The sequence below is a fragment of the Rana temporaria genome, chromosome 3 (assembly GCF_905171775.1).
Source record: "Rana temporaria chromosome 3, aRanTem1.1, whole genome shotgun sequence".
NCBI lineage: Eukaryota > Metazoa > Chordata > Amphibia > Anura > Ranidae > Rana > Rana temporaria.
The window spans coordinates 469329983-469342526 of record NC_053491.1 but is presented as its reverse complement, the minus strand read 5'-3'; the positions used below and the strand labels follow the sequence as shown (position 1 = coordinate 469342526).

The window sequence follows — 12544 nt, the reverse complement described above, 5'->3', positions numbered from 1 at the left end:
AGTTTGTCTGACAATATTGCGACCCACTCTCTTCTAGCTATTCGGTGCAGGTTACATTGTCTCTCAAAATCTGCCAGGTAGTTATCAATTTCACAGTCCTTTTCATCAAAAGCTTTAAAAGCGCTAAACGGAATCTTCCTTGTGTCTGCTGTGCTGTACTCACTGTTTGGAGAATGTGCGGCTGCTTGTTGGACTGCTGCCAGTTTTAACTGTAGTTCTGCGTCTCTTATTTCTTTAGCCTCCTGTAGCTCCATCACTCTCAGCACCACATCCGCCGTTGGGTTCGGACCGAACCATGCTAGCTTCTCTCTCATTAGCTTGTTGGCTGGCGATTCCTCTTCCTGAATCACTGGTGTCTCCATCTCTTGTACTGCTGGCGTTGCTGCAATCCCGTCCTCCTGGTCTATCTCCATTAATTCTGCTATGATGACCCGCTTGGTTTTGTTGCTAGCAATCCTTCCACGAACTTCCAGTAGTTCTTCCAGTGTCTGCTTGGAATCCGGGTGTAAAGGAGAGTAGAAGGGAAAATCCCGCTGCTGCCAACCAGTTGTGACGGTATTACAATGATATCCCCGTCAACGTTCCCTTCTTCCCATAACGAAAATCACCCCAATATTCCACGAGGAGGGATATTCCTGGAGTCGCCCAGAAAGCCACACATGAGACAAGCTTACTGCTGGAACAACACAGACTTTAATGGTTTTCTTCTCAGCTTTTTATACAGTCCAAGACATTGAAGCAACAATGAAATCTCCACCCCCCCTAATCACACACTAAGGCTAATTACTAAAACATTCTAGACAGGTCGGCACCGACTGATAATCATCATGTCTAATCACTGCACATTCCTTAAACAGCATAACAACAAACCACCTTCACACCCTTGAGTTTCTTAGGCAGACGTTTTGTCTGCATCCAGTTTGACACCTAGTAACACCTCTGAGTATCACTAGGTTGTAGACAGCGTTGTCACACAATTAAAGGCCTTTCAAAAGCTAGCCTTATTTAACATATGAACAGTCTTTACAGAGAGAGATGAATCACACATGAAACACCTGTTACCTCTAACCCACAGCATTAAGTTAGCAGGGAGAGAATTAGACTGAAGCATATATAGGCAATTGCATCACAAACATATTATATACAGTGGCGGCCCGTCCATAGGGGCGCCCGGGCGCCGCCCCCCATCCCCAAGTCAGTAAAAAAAAAAAAAAAAAAAAAAAAAAATTTTTTTTTTTAAATCTGTCCCTTTAAGAAAAAAAATGCCAAAAAAGGGCCTTATGTGCACTGTGTCCGCGCGCCGGACGCCGGGCACAGTGCTGTAGGAGTTGCGCCACGTCTGTGCAATCACGGGATTGCAGACGCGGCGCTACATTGGCATAAAAAATATGCCTTTGTGGCGTTCTCCATCGCGCCACTTGCTTCCGGCGCGATGGAGTGTATTGTTATGGCCGGGCGGGTGCATACACTTTCTGTGTGCACCCGCCCGTCTCTGTGCTCGTTCCGACGTCACTGGAAAAACAGGAAGTGACGTCGGGACTGCTCGAGCTCAGTGCGCCCGACCGAGGAACAGGTAAGCTGAGCTATGCCTGCCTGCCTGCCTGACATGTCTTCACCTCTCCCCTTATGTAATACAAATCATCGGCGGCCGCTACACAACACCCCACCCGCTTATACAGCTGCATTCAACCCCCCCCGAGATTTCCACAAAGTTTTTTTCTTATTCGGCGGCCCCCCCCCCCCCGCTTATAAAAATTATCCCCCCCCCCCCTGCTTAATCCAATTTTTTTTTCATATTTTTTTTTAATATTTTTTAATATTTAATATTCAGCGAAAATAATGCCAGGCAACAACCCCCCCCCAATCAATGTTTTTTTTTTTATTTAATATTAGTTAAATATATTAAGCTTATTAACAGTTTATTTTTTATATTTGATTCAATTTAGCAATAAGTATAAAAAAAGTTTTTTTTTTTTTAATAACTGGGGGGGTGGTCTGGTGGGGTAGTGTTACCGGCCACTATTTTTGCTGTAATGAATTTTTACATAGAAAATAAATGTTGTTAATAAGTGTGTAAATGAATTATAAAAAAAGTTTTTTTCAATAACCGGAAACCCACCAACCCCCCCCCCCCCCCTTCCCCGGTTATTTAAAAAACGTTTTTTATAATTCATTTACCCACTTATTAACAACATTTCTTTTCTATGTAAAAATTCATTACAGCACAAATAGCGGTCGGTAACACTACCCCACCAGACCGACCACCCCCCCAGTTATTGAAAAAAAAAACTTTTTTTATACTTAATGTGCAGGGAAAATATCGGCCGTCAACACCACACCACCCCCCGCTTGCAAATTGTCCTGCGACTTGGGACTGGAAAGTTGCAGGATGAGTTGGACCCGATGATTTCCAATGAGAACTGTTCATATCTGTGCAACTTTGAAGTAGTCCCTGCATTACTTTTGTCCCACCTTGATGTGACTTGAGGTCCATAGACCTCCAGAATACATAGGCATAGCTTCAAGTCGCTGCAAAATCGCACCAAAAAATTGTGGCAGAATCTTGCAACTTTCAGGCTAATGCAGTCAAGTTGCACAATTCTACTGCAATTTTGATGTGACTTAAAGCAATGCCTGTGTATTCTGGAGGTCTATGGACCTCAAGTTGCATCAAAGTGGGACCAAAGTAATGCAGGGACTACTTTGAAGTCGCACAGATATGAACGGTTCTCATTGGAAATCATGGGGTACGACTTGTCATGCAACATTTAAGTCCCAAGTCGCAGGACAAGTAATTCCTGCAGTCTCTGGTAATCTTGTGCAGTATGTCCGCAGTCTCTGGTAATCTTGTGTAGTATGTCCGCAGTCTCTGGTAATCTTGTGCAGTATGTCCGCAGTCTCTGGCAATCTTGTGCAGTATGTCCGCAGTCTCTGGTAATCTTTTGCAGTATGTCCGCAGTCTCTGGTAATCTTGTGTAGTATGTCCGCAGTCTCTGGCAATCTTGTGCAGTATGTCCGCAGTCTCTGGTAATCTTTTGCAGTATGTCCGCAGTCTCTGGTAATCTTTTGCAGTATGTCTGCAGTCTCTGGTAATCTTGTGCAGTATGTCCGCAGTCTCTGGTAATCTCCTGCCCATTTCGAGTCCTTCATTACTAACAGTGTCATATTTTAGTTTGTTTGCACCGATCTGTAAGGCTGCGCTATATACCATGATTTGTGATGCTGGGGCTATATACTCTGTGCTGTGACGCTGAGCTGTATACTCCTGACATTGAGTGGAAGCAAGTGGAATACAGGGGACGGAGTGGTGGATTCTATAAGGGGTGTGGCTTATGATAAGTGGGAGGGACCAAATGTGGAAGGGCAGGGTATTGCGCCCCCCCATCCTAAAACGTCACCAGCCGCCACTGATTATATACATAACATAACAATATAACAATACAGGATGATAACCTTCATACTAAAGGGAACCTGAACCAGTCTCTGATCATCTCCTGCAGCATTTTCCTGATCTCTGATCATCTCCTGCAGCATGTCCCTAGTCCTTGATCATCTCCTGTAGCATTTCCCCAGTCTCTGATCATCTCCTGCAGCATTTCCCCAGTCTCTGATCATCTCCTGCAGCATTTCCCCAGTCTCTGATCATCTCCTTCAGCAAGTACCCCGTCTCTGATCATTTTCTGCAGCAAGTCCCCAGTCTCTGATCATTCCCTGCAGCAAGTCCCCCATCTCTGATCATCTAGTGCAGCAAGTCCCCAGTCTCTGATCATTCCCTGCAGCAAGTCCCCCATCTCTGGTCATCTCCTGCAGCAAGTCCCCCGTCTCTGGTCATCTCCTGCAGCAAGTCCCCAGTCTCTGATCATTTCCTGCAGCAAGTCCCCAGTCTCTGATCATCTCCTGCAGCATGGCTCCAGTCTCTGATCATCTCCTGCAGCAAGTCCCCAGTCTCTGATCATCTCCTGCAGCATGTCCCCAGTCTCTGATCATCTCCTTCAGCAAGTCCCCAGTCTCTGATCATCTCCTTCAGCAAGTCCCCAGTCTCTGATCATCTCCTGCAGCATTTCCCCATCTCTGATCATCTCCTTCAGCAAGTCCCCGTCTCTGATCATCTCCTGCAGCAAGTCCTCGGTCTCTGATCATCTCCTTCAGCAAGTACCCCGTCTCTGATCATTTTCTGCAGCAAGTCCCCAGTATCTGATCATTCCCTGCAGCAAGTCCCCCATCTCTGATCATCTAGTGCAGCAAGTCCCCAGTCTCTGATCATTCCCTGCAGCAAGTCCCCCATCTCTGATCATCTCCTGCAGCAAGTCCCCCGTCTCTGATCATCTCCTGCAGCAAGTCCCCAGTCTCTGATCATTCCCTGCAGCAAGTCCCCCATCTCTGATCATCTAGTGCAGCAAGTCCCCAGTCTCTGATCATCTCCTGCAGCAAGTCCCCTGTCTCTGATCATCTCCTGCAGCAAGTCCCCAGTCTCTGATCATCTCCTGCAGCAAGTCCCCCGTCTCTGATCATCTCCTGCAACAAGTCCCCAGTCTCTGATCATCTCCTGCAGCAAATCTCCTGTCTCTGATCATTTCCTGCAGCAAGTCCCCAGTCTCTGATCATCTCCTGCAGCATGTCCCCAGTCTCTGATCATCTCCTGCAGCATGTCCCCAGTCTCTGATCATCCCCTGCAGCATGTCCCCAGTCTTTCATCATCTCCTGCAGCATGTCCCCAATCTTTGATCATCTCCTAAAACAAGTCCCCCATTCTTGATCATCTCCTACAGCAAGTCTCCGGTCTGATCATCTCCTGCTAAAAAGGTCTTAGGCTCTGATCTTCTCCTGCAGCATGTCCCCAGTCTCTGATCATCTGCTGATGCATTTCCCCAGTCTCTGATCATCTCCCGCAGTGTCTCCTCAGTCTCTAATCATCTCCTGCTGCATATCCCCAGTCTCTTATCTCCTGCTGCATATCCCCAGTCTCTTATCTTCTCCTAAAGCATGTCCCCAGTCTCTGATTGTCTCCTGTAGCATGTCCTCTGTTTCTGATCATCTCCTGCAGCATGTCCCCAGTCTCTTATCATCTCCTAAAGCAAGTCCTCGGTCTCTGATCTTCTCCTGCAGCATGTCCCCAGTCTCTGATTGTCTCCTGTAGCATGTCCTCTGTTTCTGATCATCTCCTGCAGCATGTCCCCAGTCTCTGATTGTCTCCTGTAGCATGTCCCCAGTCTCTGATCATCTCCTGCAGCATGTCCCCAGTCTCTGATCATCTCCTAAAGCAAGTCCCCAGTCTTTGATCATCTCCTGCTGCATATCCCCAGTCTCTAATCATCTCCTGCTGCATATCCCCAGTCTCTAATCATCTCCTGCTGCATATCCCCAGTCTCTAATCATCTCCTGCTGCATGTCCCCAGTCTCTTATCACCTCCTAAAGCAAGTCCTCGGTCTCTGATCATCTCCTGCAGCATGTCCCAGTCTCTGATTGTCTCCTGCAGCATGTCCCCAGTCTCTTATCATCCCCTAAAGCAAGTCCCCAGTCTCTGATCATCTCCTGCTAAAAAGGTCTTAGGCTCTGATCTTCTCCTGCAGCATGTCCCCAGTCTCTGATCATCTGCTGATGCATTTCCCCAGTCTCTGATCATCTCCCGCAGTGTCTCCTCAGTCTCTAATCATCTCCTGCTGCATATCCCCAGTCTCTTATCTTCTCCTAAAGCATGTCCCCAGTCTCTGATTGTCTCCTGTAGCATGTCCTCTGTTTCTGATCATCTCCTGCAGCATGTCCCCAGTCTCTTATCATCTCCTAAAGCAAGTCCTCGGTCTCTGATCTTCTCCTGCAGCATGTCCCCAGTCTCTGATTGTCTCCTGTAGCATGTCCCCAGTCTCTGATCATCTCCTGCAGCATGTCCCCAGTCTCTGATCATCTCCTAAAGCAAGTCCCCAGTCTTTGATCATCTCCTGCTGCATATCCCCAGTCTCTAATCATCTCCTGCTGCATATCCCCAGTCTCTAATCATCTCCTGCTGCATATCCCCAGTCTCTAATCATCTCCTGCTGCATATCCCCAGTCTCTAATCATCTCCTGCTGCATGTCCCCAGTCTCTTATCACCTCCTAAAGCAAGTCCTCGGTCTCTGATCATCTCCTGCAGCATGTCCCCAGTCTCTGATTGTCTCCTGTAGCATGTCCCCAGTCTCTGATCATCTCCTGCAGCATGTCCCCAGTCTCTGATCATCTCCTAAAGCAAGTCCCCAGTCTTTGATCATCTCCTGCTGCATATCCCCAGTCTCTAATCATCTCCTGCTGCATATCCCCAGTCTCTAATCATCTCCTGCTGCATATCCCCAGTCTCTAATCATCTCCTGCTGCATGTCCCCAGTCTCTTATCATCTCCTAAAGCAAGTCCTCGGTCTCTGATCATCTCCTGCAGCATGTCCCAGTCTCTGATTGTCTCCTGCAGCATGTCCCCAGTCTCTTATCATCCCCTAAAGCAAGTCCCCAGTCTCTGATCATCTCCTGCAGCATGGCCTAACAAATGAATTCAGCAGATTTTTACAGGAACACTTTTTACAGAATACTTACATAGGTTTGCCCTCCGCAGCAGCCTCCATCGGAGATCAGGTACAGGGAAACCACGTCCCTCTTGTATGGATTACGAAGTCGCAGGTTCAGTGAAGGTCCACAGCACTCCGACTCCCGCCGTACAGTGAACAGATCCTGCCCGTTCTTGGTCTGAAAAACTGAATCATGGATCAGGTCAAAGAGCTCCTCTAAAAAGACAGACACTATGCTGGGGGCCCTATGTACTAAAGATGAGCTCCAGCCGCCGGCAAGGATGAGCGGCGTTCACCTGACTCTGACAACTATTTGATCACCTTTGCGGTTTTTATTTTTTGCGCTATAAACAAAAAAAAAAGAGCGAAAAATTTGAAAAAAAAGCTATATTTTTTTAATTTTGCTATAATAAATATCCCGAAAAATATAAAAAAAATATTTTTTTTCCTCAGTTTAGGCCGATACGTTTTCTTCTACCTATTTTTGGTAAAAAAAAAAAAAAATCGCAATCAGCGTTTATTGATTGGTTTGTGAAAAAGGTTTAGGGCCAGATTCACGTAGGAGGGCGTATCTTTGTGCAGGCGTAGCGTATCCTAGATACGCTACGCCACCGTAACTTAGAGGGGCGAGTACCGTATTCACAAGGAACTTGCGCCCTAAGTTACGGCGGCGTAGCGTATATGGGCCGGCGTAAGCCCGCCAAATTCAAACTAGGCTGGTAGGGGGCGTGTTGTATGGTAATGAATCGTGACCCCACGTAAATGACGCACCTAACGAACGGCGTACGCGTGCGCATGCTCAGTATCACGTCAAATTTTCTCCCTAAGTTACGCCGGCTCAATGTTTAGTCAACGTGAACGTAACCTACGCCCATCCCCATTCACGGACGACTTACGCAAACAACGTAAAATACGACGCTGTTCCGACGTTTCCGACGTCCATACCTAACATGACTTACCACTGCTTTATGAGGGGTAAAGTTACGCAGTTTTACGCCTTACGTAAACAGCGTATTTTAATATGCCGGCTGTACGTACGTTTGCGAATCGGTGTATCTAGCTCATTTGCATATTTGACGCGGAAATATACGGAAGCGCCCCTAGCGGCCAGTGGAAATATGCACCCCAAGATACGACGGCGTAGGAGACTCACGCCGCTCGTATCTTGGCAACCGTGAGGCGTATCTGAATCTATGAATCAGGCGCGAAAATACGATCAGGACGCCCACTAACACACAGCTCCTTTCTCTATCTGCAATGTAGAGGGCGTCCTGACTCTCCTGTAGTCCAAGGGAGGGGCGAGCACGACACTCCACACCAGGAAGAAAGCCTCTGATTACTGTGTGGAGTTACAGACAGAAGAACAGGAAGTGAGGATTTCTCAGAAGAAATAAGGACATTTAAAAGCAAAATGGAAGGATGAGGTAAGTGAAGGAGGATGGCACTGAGGGAAAGGAAGATATTTAGGGAAAAAAATTGTACCTTTACAACCCCTTTAACCACTTGCTCTCCGGAACATTTATGCCCCTTAATCACTAGCCGACCAGCCGCCGCCGTTATACGGTGGCAAGTCGGCTCGGCTGCACGAAATCACGTAGTTATACGTCATTTCGCATTCCAGTGATTAGGGGTGCGTGCGCGCCGACGGAGGCACGCGCGCCCCCTGCTTGCCCCTGGTGTCAATGCGCGTCGGGCGTGATCACCGCCTGGCACCCGCGATCGCTCGTTACAGAGCGAGGACCGGGAGCTGTGTGTGTAAACGCACAGCTCCCGGTCCTGTCAGGGGAAGAAATTACTGGTTGTCTGTTCATACAATGTATGAACAGCGATCTGTCATTTCCCCTAGTCAGTCCACCCCCCTACAGTTAGAACACACCCAGGGACATACTTAACCCCTTCCTCGCCCCCTAGTGTTAACCCCTTCCCTGCCAGTGGCATTTTTACAGTAATCAATGCATTCTTATAGCACTGATCGCTATAAAAATGACAATGGTCCCAAAAATGTGTCAAAATTGTCCGAAGTGTCCGCCATAATGTCGCAGTACCGATAAAAATCGCTGATCGCCGCCATTACTATAAAAAAAAAATATTAATAAAAATGCCATAAAACTACCTCCTATTTTGTAGACGCTATAATTTTTGCACAAACCAATCAATAAACGCTTATTGCGATTTTTTTTACGGAAAATAGGTAGAAGAATACGTATCGGCCTAAACTGAGGGAAAACATTTTTTTCATATATGTTTTTGGGGGATATTTATTATAGCAAAAAGTAAAAAATATTGAATTTTTTTCAAAATTGTCGCTCTATTTTTGTTTATAGCGCAAAAAATAAAAACCGCAGAGGTAATCAAATACCACCAAAAGAAAGCTCTATTTGTGGGGAAAAAAAGGACGCCAATTTTGTTTGGGAGCCACATCGCACGACCGCGCAATTGTCAGTTAAAGCGACACAGTGCCGAATCGCAAAAAGTGGCCCGGTCATTGATCAGCAAAATGGTCTGGGGCTGAAGTGGTTAATGACCAGGCCTTTTTTTGCACTACGGCACTGCGTTATTTTAACTGACAATTGCACGGTCATGCGACGCTGTACCCAAATACATTTTACATCCTTTTTTCCCCCCACAAATTGAGCTTTCTTTCGGTGGTATTTGATCACCTTTATTTTGCGCTATAAACAAAAAAAATCGAAACGAGCGACAATTTAAAGTGGAAATGTTAATTTTTAAGATTAGATTGACGCTCATTTTGTCTAGGGGAATCGACTGTGTGATGCATTTGCCTATATGTCTCATTGTAATTCTCCCTGCTTGTTTGATGCTGTGTTAGAGGTAGAAAGTCATTTAATGTGTGATTCAGTCCTCTGCTAAACAGCCTGTTGAAGTGCTAATGTCCCCTCACTATTCTAAAGGTTAATTGGTCTATTGTGTTGTGTGAAGGAGATCTGTGTTTACCCTTAAAAGATGTGTATTGTATCATCAAGCTAAATGATTAGATAAGTGGCATGTTAATTATTCTGATTGCTTCATTGTAATAATTACCCCCCACTGATGTCAGTATCTAAAGAAATGTGTCTGGCAGGTTCGGTGCCAGAGGGTCTAGAGACTGATTAGTTCAAGGAGAGATCATTGTTTCCAAGGATCTGTATTGAAGACCCCCACTGTGTGAGGGGGGGCGGAGATTGTCATTAACAGCTTGTAACCTGCATATAACCAGCTGAATGCTGGCATTAAAGTGTGTTGTTCCAGCAGTAAGCTTGGCATGTGTGGCTTATTGGGTGATCCCAGGAATATCCCTCCTCGTGGAATATTGGGGTGATTATCTTTATGGGAAGAAGGGAAGACTTTGACGGGGATATCATACCAATACCGTCACAGACTGTTTTTTTTTTAATCGAAGCAGTACTTACCGTTTTAGAGATAGATCTTCTCCGCCGCTTCTGGGTATGGGCTGCGGGACTGGGCGTTCCTACTTGATTGACAGGCTTCCGGCGGTCGCATACATCGCGTAACGATTTTCCGAAAGTAGCCGAACGCCGGTGCACAGGCGCCGTATAGAGCCGTTAGTGTTTTTACTAGTACTAGTTTACTAGTAATGGCGGTGATCAGCGATTTTTATCGTGACTGCGACATTATAGCGGACACATCGGACACTTTTGACACTATTTTGGGACCATTGTCATTTTTACAGCAAACAGTGTTATAAAAATGCACTGATTACGGTGAATGTGACACTGGCAGTGAAGGGGTTAACCTGTAGGGGGCGCTAAAGGGGTTAAGTGTTCCCTAATGTGTGATTCTTACTGTAGGGGGGAACGTGGCTGGGTGTGTGATGTCACTGATCGTCGTTCCCTATGACAGGGAACAGACGATCAGTGACAAGCTCACTAGGAAGAACGGGGAAGGTTTGTTTACACTTACCTCTCCCCGTTCTTCAGCTCTGTGACCCGATCGCGGGACACCGGCAGCAATTGGGTCCCACGGGCGTGGTCACGGAGGACAGGACTCGCGAGAGGGCCACCAAACTTCGGTACTTAAAAATCCCCATAGGCGACTGGTTACATGTTTTGAGTTACAGAGGAGGTCTAGGCCTGGAATTATTGCTCTCGCTCTAACGTTCGCGGCGACACCGCATATGTGTGGTTTGAACACCGTTTTCATATGTGGGCGGGACTTACGTATGCGTTCGCTTCTGCGTGCAAGCACACGGGGACAGAGGCACTTTAAAAAAAAAATATTGTTAAGTTTATTTTAAAAAAAATATTTGGAGACTTTAAAAAAAATAAAAAAATGTGCTCACTTTTATTCCTATTATAAGGAATGTAAACATCCCTTGTAATAGGAATATGACATGACAGGTCCTCTTTACAGTGATATATGGGGGTCAATAAGACCCCACATCTCACCTCTAGGCTGTGAAGCCTAAAATAATAAAAAAAAAAGAAGATCACCGCTTCACAACTGAAGCGGCGCCTTTTTTTCGAATGCAGAGGCCGGGCGTGACGTCATGACATTGCGCCCGGCCTCCGACGATCATAGAGACTTCAACGACCATCTGGTCCACCAGAAATCTCTATGATCAACATCCAGGGCCGGCGGAGCCTGTCACAGACTTACCGATCGCACAGGTGAGTCGGTAGAAGCACCGGAGGGCAGCGGTAGGGGGGCGTCCCCTTTCGCTGCCCGTAAGAACGATCAAGCGGCGGAACAGCCGCTATGATCGTTCTTATGGTGCAGGAAATCGCCGATATCTGAAGGATGCCATCATTCAGATATCCCACCACAAAGTGGAGGACGTCATATGACGGCCAGCGGTCGGCAAGTGGTTAAAAACCTGTAAAAAAAAGATGATCATCGGGAGCAGCGATCAGTGTCGTGTCACAGTAAGCCCCGCCCCCACACAGTTAGAATCGCTCCCTAGGACACACTTAACCCCTTCCTAGCCCCCTAGTGGTTAACCCCTTCCCTGACAGTCACATTTCTCATTAGAAAGTACGGAGATCCTTGTTACTCCAGAAAAAGTGACCGGCATCAGGGACAGGAAACTCTATAATAATCTCTAATCATTCCCTTCTCTTACCTTTATCCTTTAATATCACTTCTTCCACCTGAAAGTAAATAAACAAATGTTTTAAAAAAAAGTAATTTTGATATTGTTTTCTTTTTATTTATTTTTTCCATGTTTCTGTTTTGTGCTTTTATGTGCTGTACTGTTATTTCTTGGAAGTCTCTCTTGTGTTATCTAACCGAAGCTGAGGACCCATCTAAGGGCTAGATTCAGGCCCCCCTGTTCCACATTTGAATTAGGCGCGCTTAGGCCGGCCCATTTACGCTACGCCGCCGTAACTTAGGAGGCAAGTGCTTTGTGAATACACCACTTGCCTCTCTGACTTACGGCGGCGTAGCGTAAATACAATACGATACGCCGACTCACTAATACGCCGCCGTAAGTCAGAGAGGCAAGTGGTGTATTCACAAAGCACTTGCCTCCTAAGTTACGGCGGCGTAGCGTAAATGGGCCGGCCTAAGCGCGCCTAATTCAAATGTGGAACAGGGGGGCGTGTTTTATGTTAATGATTGGTGACCCGACGTGATTGACGTTTTTAACGAACGGAGCATGCGCCGTCCGTGGACATATCCCAGTGTGCATTGCTCCAAAGTACGCCGCAAGGACGTATTGGTTTTGACGTGAACGTAAATTACGTCCAGCCCCATTCACGGACGACTTACGCAAACGCCGTAAAATTTTCTAATTTCGACGCGGGAACGAAGGCCATACTTAACATTGGCTAGGCCAGCTATTTGTTCGACTAACTTTACGCCGGAAAAAGCCTTACGTAAACGACGTAAAAAAATGCGCCGGGCGCACGTACGTTTCTGAATCGGCGTATCTAGTCATTTGCATATTCTACGCCAAACTCAACGGAAGCGCCACCTAGCGGCCAGCGTAAATATGCACCCTAAGATACGACGGCGTAGTAGACTTACGCCGCTCGTATCTTAGCCTAATTT

At 46.6% G+C, this 12544-nt stretch overlaps 1 protein-coding gene across 2 annotated transcripts in view; it reads right to left on the bottom strand.

Moving 5' to 3' along the window:
- Nucleotides 1-12544, bottom strand: part of LOC120933623 (phospholipid scramblase 3-like) — a 70419-nt gene that overhangs the window by 29186 nt on the left and 28689 nt on the right. For both annotated transcript variants that reach the window (XM_040346929.1, XM_040346930.1), the window contains 2 exons: nucleotides 11613-11640; nucleotides 6561-6718 (listed from right to left, as the gene is read on the bottom strand). In XM_040346929.1, coding sequence (XP_040202863.1) covers nucleotides 6561-6718; nucleotides 11613-11640 — 186 coding nt within the window. The remainder of the gene's footprint in view (nucleotides 1-6560; nucleotides 6719-11612; nucleotides 11641-12544) is intronic.